The 24322-nt window shown below is 39.2% G+C and overlaps 1 protein-coding gene across 1 annotated transcript in view; it reads left to right on the forward strand.

Annotated features, from left to right (window-relative positions):
• RABGAP1L (RAB GTPase activating protein 1 like) overlaps positions 1-24322 on the forward strand; it is a 718011-nt gene that overhangs the window by 158115 nt on the left and 535574 nt on the right. The window contains exon 11 of the mRNA XM_052653672.1: positions 15434-15575. Within this exon, the coding sequence (XP_052509632.1) occupies positions 15434-15575 (142 nt within the window). The remainder of the gene's footprint in view (positions 1-15433; positions 15576-24322) is intronic.

The following is a 24322-nucleotide window of genomic DNA, read 5'->3' on the forward strand; positions in this document are numbered from 1 at the left end:
ATCAAAGAAAGTACAATTGAATAAAGCAGGTTTTCATTCTGGGTACTGAAATGAGAATAGATTGTTTATTATAGGCCTTCATCAAAAACTTGAATTATTAGTTGAGTTTAAAGAATTTATTCTGAAAATTTGTTGTTGTTGTTGCTCAGTCACTAAGTCATGTCTGACTCTTTGTGACCCCATGAACTGCAGCACATCAGATTTCCCTGTCCTTCACTATTTCCTGGGGTTTGCTCCAACTCCAGTCCATTCATTTGGTGATTTCATCCAACCATCTCATCCTCTTGTTGTCTCCTTCTCCTGCCTTCAATCTTTCCTATTATCAAGGTCTTAAAAATTAGTGTTTTTAAGGTCTGAAAAATTAGTGTTTTCAGGTATGAAAAATTAGTATTTTAAGTTTTGATATTATAAGCCAGAGAGGAGAGACTCCTTAACTATATATGTACTCTTTTGCAATGTATTTAAAAAGTAATAAGTCAGTTGTGAAGCAAAGCAAAGTGGTAAGCACCGTGACTTGGGTTCTTTTCATTAAGTACTAGCACCTCTCCCTTGTCTTTCATCTGTGTGGAGTTTAAGAAATCACACTTTACCAAGGCCATGTTACCAAGTGGCCTGTTAGTGAGGAGTAAGTGATCCTCTTATCTAAAGATTTAAATTCTTTTAGTGTGTTGAAAATTTAATAGATAAAAACAAAAGGCTTCTCACTTGAGAATAATGTGACAAGGGTATGATGGTGAACTAGCAACCTAATTGATATTTAAATAAGGAAATTTTGCTTATTTCATAGTCAAATATACTTTCTTAAGGTATAGATAATATTCTTGCACTTAAGACTATGGCATTGCTCTTGAAATAATAGTTGTTTGAAATGTTGAAATGAAATTATTTTCTGTGGACTGAGATAATTGATTTTGTTGCCAGTCATGGTGTGCAACATTCTTAGCTGTGTTGTCATTCATAAAAATATTTTGTACTTTGCGCTGGTATCAAAATTTAGTAAAAATTGATAACAGTAAAGTTATATTAGTGATAAAAGTGTGGAAGCATATGGAGATAGGAGCTTGGAAAAAGCAGCACTTCAGCGAATTCAGTAATCTTTTATTTCATAAGTTAGGAATATTTATAAATAAGATAGTTTCAAGAAAAATAGCTGATTAGGTGAAATTATTATAAAATAGACCTCAGTTCTCAAGGGGTCAGCTGAGTCAGCAGCACTGAAAATGTGTAGGGGGTGGTTCTTAAGTCCTTCTTCATTTGTAGATTTATGATAAACTATAAAGAGAAATTGGAGGCAATTATAGAGAAAAAATAGTGTTATGAAGAAAGAAATATTTATATTCATTTTAAAGGTAATCTTAAGAAATGTTATTTACATTAGGTTGATTCAGGAAATGCAGAACATTTTGAGGCCAGTACAACATATTTTAATGTAGCTTGACATTTCTTGAAATACAAAACATATGTTGTAGAATTAGTCAGGTTTAAATAATTTAAACTGAGATTTCTGTAAGCACATTTGTTTATTATGAAGAACAAATTTTCTGGAAAAAATGGGTTGCTGATTATTATGGAGATTTTTAAACTCTAATAATAATACATTAAGTTATGTTTAGTTTTTGGAGCACCTGGCCTTAAATGACATAGTGAAATTTACATTTGATTGAGAAGGGGTCACTTATTCAGGTATAGAGATGTAGGTATATCATATATTTTTGATTTAGTACATGAAATGTTTTGAATTTTTATATGAAATAAGTGTGACAGATAAACCTTTTCCTCAGTAAATAGTTAAAAAAAAAAAACCCCAAAACCTATTAGGAGTCCCTTTATGTCTGGAAGCCTTGGCTTTCTTATTATAAACTAATAATGTGGGTTAGTAGTATTAGTGAATTTTTTTTCTAAAATTCTGTGACATTTGGATTAGTGAATATAAACGGTTTTTAGTACAAATAATTCCATGGCTGTTGTAGTCAAGTTAATTCAAAGTTAATTTATAATATCTATTCTAGTGGCACAGTGAGAATAAGATATTTCAAATAACAACCTTATCCCCAAAGGAACTTTGTGTCACCTTCTATTAATAAGGAAATATATAAAAATTACCATTTTACTTGGAGGGTTGTGATAAAAACTAGATAAAAACAATGTACAGAATTCTGTGGGGTTTAGAAAAGGGAGGGACCATAGCAGTAGAATGAAAGTGGTGGTTAAAAGAAGCCCCTTTGAGTATCTATGTGAGTCAGGTTCTGTGATCACAGCAGAGAAGGAATATTTTAACGGTGGACAAAATTTCTCTTCTTCCCTTTTACATTCTTTGGCTGGCCTAATGCGTAAATAAATATAAGACAGATTAATAGGAGGAAAATTTAACTATGTGCTTGTGGGAGCCCCAGAAAGATATGAAGACTCAAAAGGCAGCTGGTAATTGAAGCTTATATTCAATCCTGAGCCAGGGAAAGGGGAGGGATCTGGGAATGCAAAAAGGAGAAAGGTCATTCACAGGAACTGGGAGGAGATATTTGGGGAATTAAAAAAAAAATAACAGGTAGTCCTGTTATGCAGATAAGTTTCTTAGGTAAAAGGATATCTCTCTTAGTAGTTTTCTCCCTTTCTTATGTAAATTTAGGCAATTGAGGGAGAGATAGAAGAGCTTTCAAGAATCTGCTGAGTTTTGTTTGCTCTTAGCTCAAAGTAGTAATCCTTATGTTTGTTACTGAACTCATGTTTAGCTGCTTGCCTCTCAATAGCCAATACTCATTGTTGGGAGAGGAAAGATGGCTTTAATAAGAGGACTAGCAACTGGGGAGAAGACGGACTCATGTCCAAGAACCATCTCCTGTGATTCTGCTTTGTTGTTGCTCATGTCCGACTCTTTGAGACCCCATGGACTGAAGCCACTCCAGTCTTCCCTGTCCTTTGCCATCTCCTGAAGTTTGCTCACACTCATGTCCATCGAGTGGGTGATGCCATCCAACCATCTCACACTCTGTTGCTCCCTTCTCCTCCTGACTTCAGTCTTTCCCAGCATCAGGGGCTTTTCCAATGAGTCAACTCTTTGAATCAGGTGGCCAAAGTATTAGAGCTTCAGCTTCAGCATCAGTCTTTTTAATGAATATTCTGGTCTTATTTCCTTTAGGATTGACTGGTTTGAGCTCCTTGCAGTCTAAGGGACTCTCAAGAGTCTTTTCCAATATCACAGTTCAAAAGCATCAATTCTTCAGCGCTCAGCTTTCTTTAGTCCAACTCTCATATCCATACTTGACTACTGGAAAAACCATATTTTTGACTAGATGGTAATTCTTAATAAGAATTAAAGTGACATGAGATACATTAAAGGAAGAAAATAGTTTAATAGCACATATACATCAAAGCTTCCCAGGTGTTGTTAGTGGTAAAGAACTTGCCTGCCAGTGAAGGAGACATAAAAAATGTGGGTTTGATCCCTGCACTGTAACGATCCTCTGGAGGAGGGCATTGCAACCCACCTCAGTATTCTTGCTTGGAGAATCCCATGGACAGAGGAGCCTGGTGGGCTACAGTCTATAGGGTTACAAAGAGTCGGACACAACTAAGCAACTTAGCACAGCACATACATTGGAGAGACCCAGGAGTAATTCACCAAAATAGCCGAATCATTCAACTTAAATACCATCTTCAGTTGAAGACAAAAGAGCATGTTGGGCAGAGTGTTTTTGGAAAAAAAAGGTAGTTCATATGGATCTGGGAAAGCAAATGTTTGGTAAACAGATGTTTGCTGGCCTACGCAGTGACAATGGGACAGAGGGGACTCTGATCTCTAGGCCCTACTAAGGTTCCCCATCCCACCTAGCCCATATCCTTTGCAGGTTGTTGTAGCTCTGTTCCAGGAACAGGCCTGCTATTTAAATTTAAGCAGTGAGGGGGAAGGTCAAAGCTTTTTCCTGAGTCTTTTGGGCCTTGATTGCTTCCAACTCTAAATAATCTAAATTCCAAAGAGACATTTTGGGGTGGTAAATTTTGCTGGCCTACAAGGGGAAGTTATAGAGAAATGAGAAGCAGAGTCATAATGTCTGAGAGATAAGACTGGAGATCACTGTTAAGGAGAGAGGAAGAGCTTCTCTCTTGATAAGCTATTCTCCAGAGGCCACCATTCTGTTTTGTGTTTTTACTGGAGGCTTGCCTGAAGAAAAGGGTAGATTTTAGGGCATGACAAGAGTTCATCATAGCTCTCAGAAGCTCCTATGGCTTGACCCTTATTAAAAGGAAGGGAGCCATCTCTTCTTTATTCTCTAGGAGAGCATTATCCAGGCTGGAGTTGGAAGTAGCTGCACTTTCTTAAATCTTTTCCTAGCTCAGGCCTCCTTTAGGCTTGTTTTGGGCTCTGGGCTAAAAACAGGTTTAATGTTAAAATAACTATTTTTTGCGCTCCTCCCAAATCTCTTCTTTCCTTTCAGGTGCCTTAACATTCTTTTCACTTGGAGGCAAAGCCTTTTTTATCAGTTAAAAGGCATAAGAGGAAGTTTCCCTTTTGAAGATGCATGTTGATTTAAACCTATTTAAAATATGATCGAGCATGAAATATTCCCTTGGTATCTCTAATTTTCTTGAAGAGATCTCTAGTCTTTCCCATTCTGTTGCTTTCCTCTATTTCTTTGCATTGATCGCCGAGGAAGGCTTTCTTATCTCTTCTTGCTATTCTTTGGAACTCTGCATTCAGATGCTTATATCTTTCCTTTTCTCCTTTGCTTTTCCCTTCTCTTCTTCTCCCAGCTATTTGTAAGGCCTCCCTAGACAACCATTTTGCTTTTTTGCATTTCTTTTCCATGGGGATGGTTTTGATCCCTGTCTCCTGTACAGTGTCACAAACCTCATTCCTTAGTTCATCAGGCACTCTATTTATCAGATCTAGTCCCTTAAATCTATTTGTCACTTCCACTGTATAATCATAAGGAATTTGATTTAGGTCATACCTGAATGATCTAGTGGTTTTCCCTACTTTCTTCAATTTAAGTCTGAATTTGGCAATAAGGAGTTCATGATCTGAGCCACAGTCAGCTCCTGGTCTTGTTTTTGCTGACTGTATAGAGCGTCTCCATCTTTGGCTGCAAAGAATATAATCAATCTGATGTCGGTGTTGACCATCTGGTGATGTCTATGTGTAGAGTCTTCTCTTGTGTTGTTGGAAGAGGGTGTTTGCTATGACCAGTGCGTTCTCTTGGCAAAACTCTATTAGTCTTTGCCCTGCTTCATTCCGCATTCCAAGGCCAAATTTCCCTGTTACTCCAGGTGTTTCTTGACTTCCTACTTTTGCATTCCAATCCCCTATAATGAAAAGGACATCTTTTTTGGGTGTTAGTTCTAGAAGGTCTTGTAGGTCTTCATAGAACCGTTCAACGTCAGCTTCTTCACGTTACTGGTTGGGGCATAGACTTGGATTACTGTGATATTGAATGGTTTGCCTTGGAAACGAACAGAGATCATTCTGTCATTTTTTTGATTGCATCCAAGTACTGCATTTCGGACTCTTGTGTTGACCATGATGGCTACTTCATTTCTTTTAAGGGATTCCTGCCCACAGTAGTAGATATAATGGTCATGTGAGTTAAATTCACCCATTCCAGCCCATTTTAGTTTGCTGATTCCTAGAATGTCGACGTTCACTCTTGCCATCTCCTGTTTGACCACTTCCAATTTGCCTTGATTCATGGACCTGACATTCCAGGTTCCTATGCACTATTGCTCTTTACAGCATTGGACCTTGCTTCTATCACCAGTCACGTCCACAGCTGGGTATTGTTTTTGCTTTGGCTCTGTCCCTTCATTTTTTCTGGAGTTGTTTCTCTACTGATCTCCAGTAACATATTGGGCACCTACTGACCTGAGGAGTTCCTCTTTCACTATCCTTTCATTTTGCCTTTTCATACTGTTCATGGGGTTCTCAAGGCAAGAATACTGAAGTGGTTTGCCATTCCCTTCTCCAGTGGACCACATTCTGTAAGACCTCTCCACCATGACCCGTCCATCTTGGGTGGCCCCACACAGCATGGCTTAGTTTCATTGAGTTAGACTAGTCTATGGTCCATGTGATTAGATGGACTAGTTTTCTGTGATTATGGTTTCAGTGTGTCTGCCCTCTGATGCCCTCTTGCAGTACTTACCATCTTACTTGGGTTTCTCTTACCTTGGGCGTGGGGTATCTTTTCACTGCTGCTCCAGCAAAGCACAGCCACTGCTCCTTACCTTGGACGAGGAGTATCTCCTCAAAACCGCCCCTCCTGACCTTGAACGTGGAGTAGCTCCTCTCGGCCCTCCTGCACCTGCGCAGCCACTGCTCCTTGGACGTGGGGTTGCTCCTCTCGGCTGCCGCCCCATGGCCGAGAGGAGCAAAAGCAAAAGATACTTTAAGAAGAGGTGTCAAGAATACACAGAAGAACTGTACAGAAAAGATCTTCACGACCCAGATAATCACGATGGTGTGATCACTTACCTAGAGCCAGACACCCTGGAATGTGAAGTCAAGTGGGCCTTAGAAAGCATCACTACGAACAAAGATAGTGGAGGTGAGGGAATTCCAGTGGAGCTATTTAAAATCCTGAAAGATGATGCTGTGAAAGTGCTGCACTCAATATGCCAGCAAATTTGGAAAACTCAGCAGTGACCACAGGACTGGAAAAGGTCAGTTTTCATTCCAATCCCAAAGAAAGGCAATGCCAAAGAATGCTCAAACTGCCGCACAGTTGCACTCATCTCACATGCTAGTAAAGTAATGCTCAAAATTCTCCAAGCCAGGCTTCAGCAATATGTGAACCGTGATCTTCCAGATGTTCAAGCTGGTTTTAGAAAAGGCAGAGGAACCAGAGATCAAATTGCCAACATCCACTGGATCATGGAAAAAGCAAGAGAGTTCCAGAAAAACATCTATTTCTGCTTTATTGACTATGCCAAAGCCTTTGACTGTGTGGATCACAATAAACTGTGGAAAATTCTGAAAGAGATGGGAATACCAGACCACCTGACCAGCCTATTGAGAAACCTATATGCAGATCAGGAAGCAATAGTTAGGACTGGACATGGAACAACATACTGGTTCCAAATAGGAAAAGGAGTATGTCAAGGCTGCATATTGTCACCCTGCTTATTTAACTTATATGCAGAGTACATCATGAGAAACGCTGGGTTGGAGGAAGCACAAGCTGGAATCAAAGTTGCCGGGAGAAATATCAATAACTTCAGATATGTAGGTGACACCACCCTTATGGCAGAAAGTAAAGAAGAACTAAAGAGCCTCTTGATGAAAGTGAAAGAGGAGAGTGAGAAAGTTGACTTAAAGCTCAACATTCAGAAAACAAAGATCATGGCATCTGGTCCTATTACTTCAAGGGAAATAGATGGGGAAACAGTGGAAACAGTGTCAGACTTTAATTTTTTGGGCTCCAAAGTCACTGTTGATGGTGATTGCAGCCATGAAGTTAAAAGACGCTTACTCCTTGGAAGGAAAGTTATGACCAACCTAGATAGCATATTGAAAAGCAGAGACATTACTTTGTCAACAAAGGCCCGTCTAGTCAAGGCTATGGTTTTTCTAGTAGTTACGTATGGATGTGAGAGTTGGACTGTAAAGAAGGCTGAGTGCCGAAGAATTGATGCTTTTGAACTGTGGTGTTGGAGAAGACTCTTGAGAGTCCCTTGGACTGCAAGGAGATCCAACCAGTCCATTCTGAAGGAGATCAGCCCTGGGTGTTCTTTGGAAGGAATGATGCTAAAGCTGAAACTCCAGTACTCTGGCCACCTCATGCAAAGAGTTGACTCATTGGAAAAGACTCTGATGCTGGGAGGGATTGGGGGCAGGAACAGAAGGGGACGACAGAGGATGAGATAGCTGGATGGCATCACCGATTCAATGGATGTGAGTTTGAGTGAACTCCGGGAGTTGGTGATGGACAGGGTGGCCTGGCATGCTGCAGTTCATGGGGTATCATAGAGTCGGACACAACTGAGCGACTGAACTGAACTGAAAGTATGATCAGTTAGGGGAGGGATCAGTTGGGAATTTGTGATTAGCTGATTGTACTGCATATAAATTAGATAAAAAGCAAAGAACTACTGTATAGCACAGGCTTCCCTTGTGGCTCAGCTGGTAAAGAATCTGCCTACAATGCAAGAGACTTGGCTTTGATCCCGGGGTTGGGAAGATCCCCTGGAGAAGGGAAAGTCTATCCACTCCAGTATTCTGGCCTGGAGAATTCCATGGACTCTATAGTCCATGGAGTTGCAAAGAGTCGGCCACAACTGAGTGACTTTCACTTCAGTTCACTGTATAGCACAGGGAGCTATATTCAATATTTTGTAATAAGCTATAATGGAAAAGAATCTGAAAAAGAATATGTATACATGTATATACCACATGTATACATGTATATGCACTCATATATATGCATAAAACTGAATCACTTTACTGTATATGTGAAGCATATAAATCAACTATACTTCTACTGAAAGAATACAATCTGTTTGTAAATTACCAAGACTATGTCATGTGAAGGATGTTATTGTGGTAGCTGTTTTGCAGTATATCAGTTCAGTTCAGTTCAGTTCAGTCGCTCAGTCGTGTCCTATCCTTTTTGACCCATGAGCTGCAGCATCCCAGGCCTTCCTGTCCATCACCAACTCCCAGAGTTCACTCAAACTCACGTCCATCGAATCGGTGATGCCATTCAGCCATCTCATCCTCTGTCGTCCCCTTCTGTTCCTGCCCCCAATCCCTCCCAGCATCAGAGTCTTTTCCAATGAGTCAGCTCTTCGCATGAGGTGGCCAAAGTACAGGAATTTCAGCTTTAGCATCATTCCTTCCAAAGAACACCCAGGACTGATGTCCTTCAGAATGCACTGGTTGGATCTCCGTGCAGTCCAAGGGACTCTCAAGAGTCTTCTCCAACACCACAGTTCAAAAGCATCAATTCTTCGGCACTCAGCTTTCTTCACAGTCCAACTCTTACATCCATACGTTACCACTGGAAAAACCATAGCCTTGACTAGACGGACCTTTGTTGGCAAAGTAATGTCTCTGCTGTTGAATATGCTATCTAGGTTGGTCATAACTTTCCTTCCAAGGAGTAAGCGTCTTTTAACTTCATGGCTGCAATCACCATTTGCAGTGATTTATTATGGTGTACACCTTAAGTTTGGTGCATTTTTCTACACTGTATAGTTAATATGCACAGGACTCTTTGCTGTATTTATTTATTATCCATTTGATTTCATGAAGTATATAGTGATACCCATGCTTTTGTTCCTGGTATTGATAAATTGTATCTTCTTTCTTTTTTGTTTTATGAATTTAGCTAGAGGTTTATCAATTTATTTATCTTTGTAAAGAAACTACCTTTAGATTTCATTGCTTTTAAATTTTTTGTGTTCCCAGTTTTATTGATTTGTGCTGTTATCTTTATTATTATTATTTTACTTCTGTTTGCTTTATTTTGCACTTCTTTTCCTCATTTCTTAAGGTGCACATTTAGATTATTGATTTTTGGATGGCTCATTTGAAATAGATATATTTATATCTCTAAATTGTAGATGTATCCCACTAATTTTCACTTGTTATATTTTCATTTTTGTTCAGTTCAAAATATTTTCTTCTTTGAGTTTTCCTCTTTGACCCATGGAGTGTTTAGCAGTGTGTTATTTCTAAGTATCTCGGGATTTTTCAGACATATTTCTGGTGTTGATTTTTAGTTTAATTATATTATGGTCACTAAACATTATTTAGTTAAGTCCAAAAAAATTTCTTAAAGTTTGTTTTATAACCCAGGGCATGGTTTGTTTTGGTGAATGTTCTATGTGCATTTGAAAAGAATGTGTATTCTTCTGTTATTGAATGGAGTGATGTATAATATCAGATCCTATTGTTGATGATGTGCAGTTCTTCTAAACATTGCTAAATTTTCATATACTTCTTTTCATTTCTGTGAGAGGAGTTGTTGATGTTTCCAGTTGTAAATGTGGATTTGTCCATCTCTCTTCATTTCTGTGACTTTTTTGCTTCATATATTTGAGAGCCTGTTGTTAGCTACGTATGTTTATAAGATTCTTATATATTCTTGTTGCTGCTGCTGCTGCTAAGTTGCTTCCGTCGTGTCCGACTCTGTGCGACCCCATAGAAGGCAGCCTACCAGGCTCCCCTGTCCCTGGGATTCTCCAGGCAAGAACACTGGAGTGGGTTGCCATTTCCTTCTCCAATGCAGGAAAGTGAAAAGTGAAAGTGAAGTTGCTCATTCGTGTCCGACTCTTTGCGACTCCATGGACTGCAGCCTACCAGGCTCCTCTGTCCGTGGGATTTTCCAGGCAAGAGTACTGGAGTGGGGTGCCATTGCCTTCTCTGATAAAGGACACTACCCTGGTGGCTCAGACGGTAAAGTGTCTGTCTACAATGCGGGAGACCTGGGTTCAATCCCTGGGTCGGGAAGATTCCCTTGAGAAGGAAATGGCCATCCACTCCAGTACTCTTGCCTGGAAAATCCCATGGACGGAGGAGCCTGGTACAGGCCACTGTCCATGGGGTCGCAAAGAGTTGGGCACGACTGAGCGACTTCAGTTCACTTCACTTCTGCTTTCTTTTGATAGGTGTTTTCATGGTATATCTTCTAACCTCATTGTACTTTCAACTTTTCCTATGTCACTGTATTTAAAGTGCCTTTTTTGGTAAACAGATTATAATTGTGTCTTGTTTTCAACATAACCTGAGAATTATGTTTTTAAATTGTTACATTTAGGCAATTTATGTTTAGCATAACTATTGATATGTTTACATATAAGTTTACCATTTTATTATTTATTCTCTGCTTGTTTCTTTTTATACATTTCTTTGTTTCTCCTTTGCTGCCATCTTTCGGATTATTTGAATGTTTGGTTAGTATTTTCTTTTTCTTTTAATTATTTTTTAACTGAACGATAGTTGCTTTACAGAATTTTGTTGTTTTCTGTCAAAGCTCAACATAAATCAGCTATAGGTATACATATATCCTCTCCCTTTTCAACCTCCCTCCCATCTTCCTCCCCATCCCACCCCTCTAGGTTGATACAGAGCCCCTGTTTGAGTTTCCTGAAACATACAGAAAATTCCCCTTGGCTATCTGTTTTATATATAGTAATGTAAGCTTCTATGTTACTCTCTTCCTACGTCTCACCCTCTCCTCCCCTCTCCCCATGTCCATGAATCTGTTCTCTATATCTGTTTCTCCATTGCTGCCCTGCAAATAAATTCTTTCGTACCAGTTTTCTAGTTTCTGTATATATATGTGTTAGTATATGATATTTCTCTTTCTCTTTCTGACTCACTTCACTCTAATAGGCTCTAGGTTCATCCACCTATTAGAACTGACTCACATGAGTTCCTTTTTTATGGCTGGGTAATATTCCATTGTGTATGTGTACCACTACTTCTTTATCCATTCATCTGTCGATGGACATCTAGGTTGCTTCCATGTTCTAGCTATTGTAAATAGTGCTGCAATGAACAATGAGATACATGTGCCTTTTCCAATTTTGATTTCCTCAGGGTATATGCCAAGGAGTGGGATTGCTGGGTCATATGGTGGTTTTAGTCCTAGTTTTTTAAGGAATCTCTATACAGTCTTCCATAGTGGCTATATCAATTTACATTCCCACCAACAGTGCAAGAGCATTCCCTTTTCTCTACACACTCTCCAGCATTTACTGTTTGCATGCTTTTTGATGATGGCCATTCTGACTGGTGTGAAGTAATACCTCATTGTAGTTTTGATTTGCATTTCTCTAATAATGAGCAATGTTGAGTGTCTTTTCATGTGTTTGTTGGCAAATGTCTAACAAAGGTCACATTTCTTCTTTAGAGAAATGTCTGTTTACATCTTTTCCCCACTTATTGATTGGGTTGTTTGTTTTTCTGGTATTGAGGTGTATGAACTGCTTGTATATTTTGAAAATTAATTCCCTGTCATTGTTTCATTTGCTATTATTTTATTCCATTCTAAGTGTTGTTTTTTCACCTTGCTTATAATTTCCTTTGCTGTGCATAAGCTTTTAAGTTTAATCAGGTCCTACTTGTTTACTTTTGTTTTTATTTCCATTACTCTAGGAGGTGGGTCATAAAGGATCTTGATTTGATTTATTTCATTGAGTATTCTGCCTATGTTTTCCTCTAAGAGTTTTATAGTTTCTTGTCTCACATTTAGGTCTTCAATCTGTTCCTAGTTTATCTTTGTGTATGGTGTTAGGAAGTGGTCTAATTTCATTCTTTTTCATGTAGCTGTCCAGTTTTCCCAGCACCATTTGTTGAAGAGGCTGTCTTTGCCCCATTGTATATTCTTGCCTCCTTTGTCAAAAATAAGATACCCATAGGTGCTTGGGTTTATTTCTGGGCTTTCTGTCTTGTTCCATTGGCCTATATTTCTGTGTTTGTGCCAGTACCATACTGTCTTGATGAGTGTAGCTTTGTAGTGTAATCTGACAACAAAAAGGTTGATTTCTCCAGCTCCATTGTTTAGGATCAGAATCAGGGTAGTTGACGGCTAGGGCAGCAGGAAATATAGTTCTCTAGAAGGGTATGGCTATCATTATTGACCAATACACTCCAGTATTCTTGCCTCGAGAACCTCCCTGACAGAGAAGCCTGGAAGGCCACAGTCTACAGGGTTGCAAAGAGTAGGACACAGCAGAAGACATCCCCCATGCATAGATGGAAGACTTTGGTTTTTTTTTTTGCCTGTGGCAGCTGTGCCCCAGTGAGGGTTGAGTGTGAAGGTGGCGCAGCTGTTTGGGTCGTGGGGACCCTGGTGGCGCTAAGTGTGCAGGGACACGGACTGCCTCAGCTGCAGGAGTTTTGGCCCTATCAGGGTTTTTTTGGAGCCTCTGGTAGCTGACGATCAGAAGGCCTCTTTGGCTAGTCTTTCTCCATAGCTCCACCCATTCAGGCAATTAGAGGACTCCTGTGCCTGGGGTCCTTTTCTGTTGTTCAGTGTGTCAGGCATATAGAGAGTCGCCCCCTGGCTGGGGTCCTACCCTGTAGTTTTGTGTGTCAGGCACTTGATGGGCCAGGCTCTGTATTGTTCTGCTGCTGATGCTGGCCTCTGGGGAGAGAGAGGCTATGGTGATGACTCCATGCCCTATGCCTGACTCAGCAGTATGGCCTTGCTTCCATGGCTGCCTGGCTTTCCTCCACGGGCATTTCCCACCACAGTCTCCTCCCTCACATCCCCTTGGTCCAATTCTCCACAGTCAAGATGAGCCCTCGCCCTGTGATTGCTCTACAATCCCTAAGCTTCAGCTCCCACCTGCTGCCCCTTCTAGAGGACCTGCATCCCTGTCTGGGGTATATATGGCTGCAGCAAGGACCATCTGATTCTCATTCCATTTAGGCTGCCACAGATCAGCTATTTCACTCTCAGCCTTAGATGTTTCTCCTCTGACTCAGACAACTGCCTTGATGTGGGGATCGGACCCCTGCTTCACTTTGCCCACCCACCAAGGGCAGGTCCAGTCCTTGTAACACTCCTGTTTTTCCTTCTAGTTCCTCCATCCTTCCGAGTTTTGCGTGATTCTATATCTTCTTCTCCACTGCTCAGCTACTCCTGTCCGCTCTCGGCTGGTATTCTGCATGCACTTCTGTGTCTGAAGGTGTATTCCTGATGTATCTATGGAGAGAGTACCTACTCCTTTGCCATCTTGTTTTCTAGTATTTCATTTTTATTGTATTTCTTTATATAATTACTTTGGTTGTTGCTTTAGGGATTGAGATCTTTGTTTCCTGAATATAGTAGAATTACAAAAAAAAATGTTCGATTTAAACCTAACCACATAATTTTTCATGGCTGTCTTCTTTTTTTCCCATGTTTAATGCAGTGGACATTTTTACCTTTTATTATTTGCTAAATGGCTTGAAAATGGGCCTGAAATTTGATTTATTGTTCAGAAGAAATTCTTGAAAAGAATGAATAATTAAAGTAGTTATGTTTTTGTAATTTAAATGAATTACAGTACAGGTAGGTATTTGAGATGATTATACCTCTCTATATGCCTGTACTATTCTTATTTTGTGTTCTTTAGAGTGTAGTAAAATGGTGTAAAAACTGAGATAACAATAGCAATAAAAATGTGTTTCAGTCACTCTAATTTTATGTTCTAAGTATTATTATATTTAATCTCCATAATAAATAAGATGGTCTATTTTGGTTTTATTGATAAGAGGTACTGTGCCTCAGCAAAGTATTTTGTCCAAGACCACACTCTTAACTTGTAGTGAAATTTGAATTCAGACTCAGGTATATTTGACTTTAAAATTCATGTTTTACCATTAGTCTAATCATTGATTCCACAGATATTTTTGAATACTTACTATGTGTCAGGTACCATATTGTTTCTGATTGAAAGTCACTTCCTCTGTTGTGGATGAGATAGCCATTAAACAAATATAATAGAAATATAATGTGTAGTTATAGTAAATGCATTGAGGGAGAAGGAAAAGTTATGATGAGAACCGAAAACGGGAATTTAGATTCTTTGTAGAAGTAACATTGAGGGCAGGAGGAGAAGGAGGTGACAGAGGATGAGACTGTTGGATGGCATCACTAACTCAATGGACATGAGTTTGAGAAAACTTAGGGAGATAGTGTAGGACAGGGAAGCCTGTCATGCAGCAGTGCATGGGGTCTCAAATAGTGGACTCGACAAAGCCAGTGAACAACATTAAGCCATTAACAACATTAACAGAAGTAACATTAAGAAAAAAGGATCCAGTATTGATGGTAGTTAGCAAAGAGTAGGAGGAAAAGCTGTATTGTCAGAGAGAAAAAGGCCTTGGGCGGGTGAAAAAAGAAAAAGTTCTCAGAACTGAAACAAGGCCAGAGTGGCTGAAGAATAGTATTGTAACAGTCTTTGAATATGAGATGAGGCTCATGAGAGAGGCAAGGTTCAGTTTATCTAGGACTTTGTAGGCCATGCTAAGTTGGTTAATTAGTGATTGCCTTGGAGATTTTCCTCCTTAAAAAAAGGCCATTTAGAATGTAAGCCATTTGTAAGGTGAAAACTACCTACTTCCATGAATTAGTTGATGGATATAGCTGGTATCTCTCTATCTCAGAGCAAGGTAGTCAACCCTAAGAATCCAGCATCACTTGCCTATCTGTCTGCCCTGGAATGTGTGGTGTCTTAGGTTTTTCTGATAAAAGAAATTGAGATTTTTTTCAGATGGTTAATAGGTTTTATTGTATTGGTTAAAATAATACTAAAAGAACCATACATTTAGAATGTAATGTCAACATTGCACTTGAAAGATTTGTGTCAACTTCAGACATGCTGTAGATCAAGCATGACATGCTGCTCTTCATTTTAGCTCTTTTTAATGACCATTGAAATACACCATCTTTCAGTGTTTCCTTCAGATTTCTAATGTTTAAACACGTTTTTATATCTTTCTCAGTCTGAGGGGAAAGGCCATACCAATGCTGGGGATGCAATATATGAGGTGGTGAGTCTACAGCGAGAGTCTGAGAAGGAGGATCCAGTCACTCCTACTAGTGGAGGGGGCCCGTTGTCACCCCAGGAGGATGAAGCAGAAGAGGGTAAGAAATGAAACTTACTCAGTGTCTTCTCTTTACATACCTGCTTTACTTATATCCTAACAGATTGTGTGTGTGTGTGTGTGTGTGTGTGTGTGTGTGTGTGCGCGCGCACGAATGCATCTCTCTAAGCGGTAGGGGGAGGAGTGGTGTTTCTTTGTAGTCTCTGCTACTTTTAGACTAGATTCTACTAGATGCAGAAGAGAATTTGGTCCATTTGGTTCTTTGGTTGTGTACTCCTAAGTGCAACTTAAACAGTTATTTAAATTTGACAGCTTAAGTTTGCTGTCTTGCACGTTTGAAGTGTTTAATGAGAAGTTTCAAATTTTCCTAAGCATTTTTAGAATTTCAGTGGTTAATGTCATGTCCTACTTCTCATTTGGTATGATTCAGTTTTGGTTTGTGTATTGTTGTTGCCTTATCACTTACCATTCACTTTTTTGAAACACTAGCAGTTACCTGCTTTGTTTACTGCATGAATCCTGCTGAAAGTTGCTAACCAACCTCATGAGAGTCATACTTCATTTGGCTCTGTGCTCAGTACTTTTTATAGAAACTAGAGCTAAATGATGGATCTTTACTTTTAACCTTTATATTATCTGCTTATAGGAAAGTGAAAGTGATAGGGTTTATTAAAAGAAGGTTTCTTTATATCATCTTTGACATCTGTTTATCTTTCTTGTCAAGACTCTATTCAAATCTGTTGCCCTTCCTAACATTGGTTATTTGTCTTCTTGTTGATTTTCAAGCTTTCTTAAATACACTGGTAAAGGTCCTTTACCTGGAGGAGAAAATGCCAACCTACTCCAGTATTTTTGACTGGAAAATCCCCATGGACAGAAGAGCCTGGCAGGCTGTATAGTCCATTGGGTTGCCAAGAATTGGACATGACTAAAGCGACTTAACACACACAGAGGTCCTTTGTTGTATGTGTTTTACAGATATTTTCTCCCACTCTGTAGTTTGTCTTTTCACTTTCTGAACAATGTCTTTTGAGAAATGAAAGATTACTTTTTGTGAAGTTGAATTTGTCAGTTTCTTTCTTCTTTTTTTTTTGCTGTGTGCTGTGTCTTGTGGGACCTTAGTTCTCTGACTAGGGATTGAACCTGGACTGCCTGCAGTAGAAGTTCAGAGTCCTAACCACTGAACTGCCAGGGAATTCCCTGTCAGGTTTTTTTTTTCTTTTTTCCCCCATTAATGATGTGTCTTTGAACCATTTAAATTTTTACATGTAGTTGGAAGTAGAGTCCTTTTTTTTTTTTCACTCAGAAAACGTTTATTATCTCATGGTTTCTGTGGGTCATGAATTAGGCTTGTATGGTCAGTTGTGGCTTCACGTTTGTTATGGAGAGTCAGATATTATTTGAGGGATTTAGTTATTCGAAGATGACATTGATGGGGCTGAAAGCTTGAGGAAGCTTCCAAGGGGCTGATTCATAATAGCTGCCAAAATGATGCTGGCAGTTGGTCAAGATACTTTACTTTCTCTCCACATAGGCCTCCCTAGTGCTGCTTGGGTGTCAGTGTGGTGCAGTGGTGAGCTCTCCCCAGACATCAGTCCAGGGAACTAAGGTGGAAGTTGCAATGCCTTTTATATCTTAGCCTTGGAGTCACAGAATATTATTTCCATAGTATTAATCTGCTTTGTGGTATACAATGTAGTTGCTATTTAATAGACTTACCATGCATTTTGTCTGACATATTATTACTCCATGCCATTCAAGTCTTGGAAAGGTATTTTTTGATCCAGTGAAAATTTAGGGCTCATGAGGTTTGAAAGTTGTGTATATGTGCAATGTAAGGGAAGAACCATTTACTTACGGAAAATAACATAATTAGACAACTGATACATTTAGAAGTAAATGGCAAACTAAATGATCCCAATTTTGACTTGTTATTAATCAGCAAAATGTTTGGAGACATTCACTGCCAGGATCTGAAAGTCCTGTACGAAGTATTGGAGGTCCATCATTTTCTAGTCTTAGCAAGAGAGTTGACTTGGGCTCCAACTTTATTTTTGATGCAGCCCTTTTGACAAAGTTCGTTCGTTGCAGATGTGTCAAAATGGCTGCCTCAGCATATAGGGAATGAGGGGCAGAAGAGATGTGAGAATATTCCTGCGGTAAAAGCAACAAGGCTTATAGCTGAATTGGATGTCAGGGGCAGCAGAAAGAAGAGAAGGGAAGAGAAAGAATTGTAGATTAAATCTAGGTTTCTAGGTTAGGTGACTGGATGATGTTGATGCCAGCAAAGAAGATAGGAATACCTGGGAAGAGTGGGTGTGGGCTGGGGGTATGATATGTTCAGTTTCAGATAGTGGTGGATTTCTCACTGTGGAACATTGAAGTACAGCTGTTTTTCAGTGATTAGAAATGGTCTTATATTGTGAGAGAAGTTGTAACAACTGGAGATAAAGGTTTGAGGGTCATCAGTGTGAAGCAATGATAACTGGCTGAAATTTCTTTGAGAGAACATGTGGGAGGGGTGGGTTAACAGTTGAGTTTTGAGAGATCACTAACATTTAAGAGTCGATGCAGGAAGATAAAGTCCAGCTAAAAGATCTGCAGAAGAAATGATCAGAACAGTAGGAGGAGCACTAAAACAAGGTAGTAATGGATCAAGGAGTGGAGATTCAAAAGGAGAAAATGATGTTGCGGTATTGACAAACGGAGCAAGGAGATTCAGTATAATAAGGAACAGGATTGTTCGTTGGATTGGGTGAATCTGAGAGGCTACTGGGTACCTCTGTGGGCCATTTTAATAAAGTTGGAAAAGAAGCCTTCTTACACTGGACTGAGGAATGACTAGAGGTGAGAAAGGGATGTTTTAAATACTTTTCAGACTATTTTTTCAAGAAAGTCAGTGGAGAAGAAGAGGAAAGAGCCTGGACTTTAAAACATTGAGTTGCATGTGGCCACAAAAGGGCATTTTTAGGGTGTAAAAGATTTGAGTTCGTCTGTAGTAGGGAAGGGAGAGCTAAAAATAGTTACCCACCCAACACTTAAGGGTGCAGTTTCCTAGCAGGCTTCCTGTGGCTTTACAAATGCTGTTTACTCTGCTTAGAGACTTTTTCTACTTAAGGCCACCTGAGTAAGTTCTTCAACAAAGACATGTTAACAGTCAAAAGAAAATAGTGATTTTAGTATACAGGCAGTTTCCATATGTAGCAATGTTTAAAAATATTTTCTATGATATTTTTTATTAGGTTGCTCAGGCAAATTATGTTTAAAATGTATTCAATGCAGGAATGGCTTGAGTGAGAAGCTTGGCAAATCTGCTTATGAAAAAGCAATCATAAATGTCAATAAAATTGTCAAAAAACAGGCAGTGAAGGACTTGAGAAGGTGATCAAATTATATAAAAATATGGAGAAAGCATTTATTCAAGAAAAACCACTGAGCCTTAAGTGAGGACTGTGAATGGTGTTTTAGTACTTGAGGCATCTCCTGTTCTGCTCATTCCCACCACTGGCTTATTATCATGGTGGTTTTGCTAGGATGGGGCGAGCTGTAAAAACTGGTAGCTTTGCTTTCACCGCAGGAAGGGTTTACTCGATTTGGAGCAAATGTAGAAAAAGCACATATCTCTGGAACATTATTGGAAACAATAGCAATTTTTTTTTTAAAATGGCAAATGAATGTGAAGACATTCTTCCAAAGGAGATTTAAGGAATGACTGGGCCTCATTAGTTCTGCATATCACTGGTGGTCAGGGAGGTTGTGTATACATGCAAGGCTGCACACACACTCAGGCAGATTAGAGAGGGTCCTAGCTATTCACAGATATATGCTGGACATGAGGCCTGGCATGTGTACAGTGGTTTTGCTTCTTTTCTGTTCTATGAAAAGAACGTGTTCCAGGTGGAGTAAATGGCCGAAGGCTCATCTTCCCTGTAGGCTTCCCCTAAGAGCAAGTGGCAGTTCCTGGGCTCTGGATCTCAGAATCCAGAATCTACCCTCTTTCTGGTGCTATCATTTCTTGGACTGGATTATTGTAGTACCTCCTAACGGGTCTCCTGCATTCCACCCTTGTTCACTCCCCCTTTGTCTGTGGTTCTGCACTAGTCATAGTCGCCCTTTTGAAATTGGTCAGATTACATTTCTTCTCTTCTAAAAACCCTCCATTGGCTTTTCATTTTGCTTGCCAAAGTTCTTTACCATGGTTTACAAGGCCGTATGTGATTCTGATTTTAACCTTTCTGACCTCATTCACTGTCACTTTCTGCCCCACAAATTCCACCCTTGTCCTTTGCTCTCCTTCACAGTTCAGTTCAGTTCAGTTCAGTTCAGTTCAGTTGCTCAGTCGTGTCCGAATCTTTGTGACCCTGTGAACTGCAGCACGCCAGGCCTCCCTATCCACCACCAACTCCGGGAGCCTACCCAAACTTATGTCCGTTGAGTTGGTGATGCCATCCAGCCATCTCATCCTCTGTCGTCCCCTTCACCTGCCCTCATCTTTTCCAGCATCAGGGTCTTTTCAAATGAGTCAGCTCTTTGCATCAGGTGGCCAAAGTATTGGAGTTTCAGCTTCAACATCAGTCCTTCCAATGAACACCCAGGACTGATCTCTTTTAGGATGGAGTGGTTGGACCTCCTTGCAGTCCAAGGGACTCTCAAGAGTCTTCTCCAACACCACAGTTCAAAGGCATCAATTCTTCGGTGCTCAGCTTTCTTTATAATCCAGCTCTCACATCCATACATGACTACTGGAAAAACCATAGTCTTTACTAGACGGACCTTTGTTGACAAAGTAATGTGTCTGCTTTTTAATATGCTGTCTAGGTTGGTCATAACTTTCCTTCCAAGGAGTAAGCGTCTTCTCATTTCATGGCTGCAAACACCATCTGCAGTGATTTTGGAGCCCAGAAAAATAAAGTCAGCCACTGTTTCCACTGTTTCCCCATCTATTTTCCATGAGGTGATGGGACGGGATACCATGAACTTAGTTTTCTGAATGTTGAGCTTTAAGCCAACTTTTTCACTCTCCTCTTTCACTTTCATCAAGAGGTTCTTTAGTTCTTCACTTTCTGTGTCCTTCACAGACACTGCTATGATCTGCCCCTGGGCTGTTGCACTTGCTGTTCCCCTTGGAAGGACACCTTGTTTCCTGGATTGCCAAATGAGTCTCTCCCTCCTCTTTAATAAGTATCACCTTCTCAGTGAAATTTTTGCTTTCTGAGTAAACAGCATAAATAATAATAAATGAAGGAATAAATAAAAGTAAATATATTTATCACAAAAATTACAGAATAAATTAATATGTTTTCTTTTACATTGCTTCAAGATGATTTCATACTGAGAAAGACTAGAAAAATGGAAGTAACATTTCTGAAATTGTACTTGAAAATGTGAAAACATAAATAAAATTTTCAAGTTCTCATTCTTATGTATGATTTGAATAAGAACAAGTCATCAGAATTCTATTTTTCCCTAAAATTTTTTACTTCTGTTCTTAACAAGTTTTCACTGTTTGAGATGTCAGCTTGTCTTTTGAAAATCTATTAGCCATCACCCATATTAAAAAAGCTACAGAATCACAGAGTAGGAAGTAATAGTTTCTTTTATAGATGAGACATTTCATACATTTTCAATACACTTTATTATTAGTTCTATAATTGACATTTCTGTCAACGCAGATATCAAAAGTTAGAGCTGGAGGTGGCATAGAAATGTTTTCCTGCTGGGGGGATTTGGAGTATTCTTTTATTTAATTATTTTCAGCAATTTGCCTGTCAAAGCAAAAGTGGAAGTTCAAGTCACTAAATTGTCTTACCTTAGCATGTAATTTAACTAAAAAGGGATGCAGACTTTAAAGGACTAAAATTGCTCTTAATTTCCTGGGACAGATCTAAAGTAAAATGAATTAAAGTATCTTTGCATATTTTTCAAATGCTGTTCAAAAAATGAAGTGTCTTAAAGGGAATTAATTTGAATACAAGGAATCTTTGCAGAGAGTTAGGTCCATCAATGCAATTGCCATAGGGATTATTTTTTAACAACCTTGTCACCTTTGTATACTCCTTCATGTTCTGAATTGTTCCTGCTTTTGAAACTTGAGGTACACTTGATACTGCTTCATTTGGTTTTCAAGCTGACTTTCTGTTTGTTGACCTCAGACTTGTATTTAGTTACTTATAACATGGATGGTAAATTATAAGAAGACAATAGATGGCAAATACAGGGTGATTTCCTTTAAGACACATGCCCAAGTAATTGTAAAAGACCAGATTCACAGTAATATGAGGCAAGCTTCACGCTTACTTGTAAAGTAAACTTTACTCTGATCTACATTTTTTGTTTTGTATTTAGATTGGTTAAATGCTATCTAGACTAAAAATATTCCCTTTGATCTGAGTGACTGGTAGCTAATACGACTTCTAATTCATTTTGGTTGCAGAGCAAAGCCATCTCAAACTCAACTAGAAGTTTATTTTCTTTTAATTTCTTAATTCATAGTCTGATTAAAGATAATCACAGGCAGCTTTTACTGTAGAAATCAGTTTGCAAATGAGATTTCTTTATATTCTAATGAAAATAACAATGGAGAATATAGAAAAGAAATGAGTTTTTTTTAATACAGTGATCATACTAGGGTTTCCCTGATAGCTCAGTTGGTAAAGAATCCACTTGCAATGCAGGAGACCCTGGTTCACTTCCTGGATCGGGAAGATCTGCTGGAGAAGGGATAGGCTACCCCCTCCAGTATTCTTGGGCTTCCTTTGTGACTCAACTGGTAAAGAATCTGCCCACATTGTGGGAGACCTGTGTTTGATCCCTGGGTCGGGAAGATCACCTGGAAAAGGGAAAGGCTACCCACTCCAGTATTCTGGCCTGGAGCATTCCATGGACTGTATAGTTGGGGACTATCCTGGAGAATTCCATGGACTGGTGTCACTAAGTCAGACATGACTGAGTGACTTTCAGTTTCAATGATCATATTGCACTTATTTGTGGTAGGTGCTGATTGTAAGAAATGCTTGTCAGGTTTTAAGTGTGTGTGTGTATTACCTGGAGATCTTGTTTAAATGAGGTCTTACTTAAAAAAACACTATCAGATTCCATTGCTCCTGGTCATACTACACATATTAATTTGTTTATTCCTCATATCAACCCCATAAGGTCAATACTATTATTATATTCATTTTGTAGATGAGAAAATATGTTTCAACAAAATAATACTGGCATGGTAGATACTATTTATTTTCCACTCAGGTACTTTTTATGTTTATAAAATTGATGTGTGTGTGCACTTCTGTGTATAGGTGAGAGAGGGAAGAGAGGGCTTCATCATGTTGTCTGATTCTTGAATCTGTTTAAACAAATGAAAGTTATCAGAAAATGCATTTGATAAGGGAAGGTATTTGAGAGAAAGTAGAGTGTATTAGTTAGTTTTATATTGCTCCATAATAAGTTATTTAAAAAATATAGTGTCTTAAAGTAACACCCTTTTATTATTTCACATGGATCACAAGTGTGGCTCTGGATTAGCTAGGTCCTCTGTTCATGGTCTCCTGAGGCTGTGGCTGAGAGTTTTGGCTGGGGCTTCGGTCTTATCTGAAACTTGGGGTTCTCTTCAGAGCTCGCAGAATCCATTTCATTGTTGTTATAGTACTCATAGGGGCTTGGTTCAAGGCCAGCAGGAGAAGGCCCAGGCCCCCCCCCCCTTTTTTTTTTTAAATGATAGTTCTTGGTTTTATTTTATTTTTTATTTTTTGGCCACATGGTGCAGCTTGTAGGATCTTACTTCCCTGACCAGGGATTGAACCTGCGCCCTCGGCAGTGAAAAACATGGAGTCCTAACCACTGGACTGGCAGGGAGGTCCTCCAAACTCTCTTTTAAGAGTTTACCTGATTAGGTTAGGCCCTTCTAGGGTAGCCTGCCTTTGATTAACTTAAAGCCAAAGTGGTTAGGGACTTTATATCTGCAGAATCCTTTCAGCTTTGCCATGTAACACAACGTTGTCACAGCCGTGACATCCATCTTATTCATACGTCCCACTCACACTCAAAGGTAGGGATTATATAAGGTGTTTATACCAGGAGGCAGGAATCTTAGTGGTCATTATAGAACTGGCTGTAACAAAGAGTTAATGTACCAGAAATGAAGGAAACTATCCTTTTTCAAGCTTCTGTTATATATTGATAACCACCACTTTTGCATGCATGTTACCTCACTTATTACCATAGCCATGCAAGATAATTACTGTTACTTCTATTATTTTACAAGTTTGTATCTTACTTCTCCTGTTAGACGAGGTCCTGTTAAGGATATACATACATGTAGTATTAGGTAAACAAAAAATGATCCAGACAACTTCAAAACAGTATGTGATGAATTTCCAAGTGAATTATAAGAGAATTGATTGCTGTAGGTCTGTGGTGTCTTTTATTGAGCAATTTCCATTACATGTGGCATCCTCACCATCTCTGCCTTTTGAAACCAGGGTTCAGCTATCAAGTTAAATGTTTTTCTCATGATTGCTCTATTTGTCCCCAGTCAGAAGTGATCACCTGTTCCCTGACTACAGAATTCCACTATATTTACATATCTTTAGTGTCATTTATGGTATTCCATATTAAATTATAGTGTCTTCTCTCCCCTTGTGACTGTAAATTCCAGTGAGAAGCTCAGATTCTTATTCATCTTAGTGGGTTTGTCAGTTAGTTCCACATAGTGGGTCTCCAGTAAACACTAGTTTTAATTCATTTTCAAATGACCACACCTGGGAAAGTCTGAAAGAGTTAGTGGAA

The sequence above is a fragment of the Budorcas taxicolor genome, chromosome 16, assembly GCF_023091745.1.
Source record: "Budorcas taxicolor isolate Tak-1 chromosome 16, Takin1.1, whole genome shotgun sequence".
NCBI lineage: Eukaryota > Metazoa > Chordata > Mammalia > Artiodactyla > Bovidae > Budorcas > Budorcas taxicolor.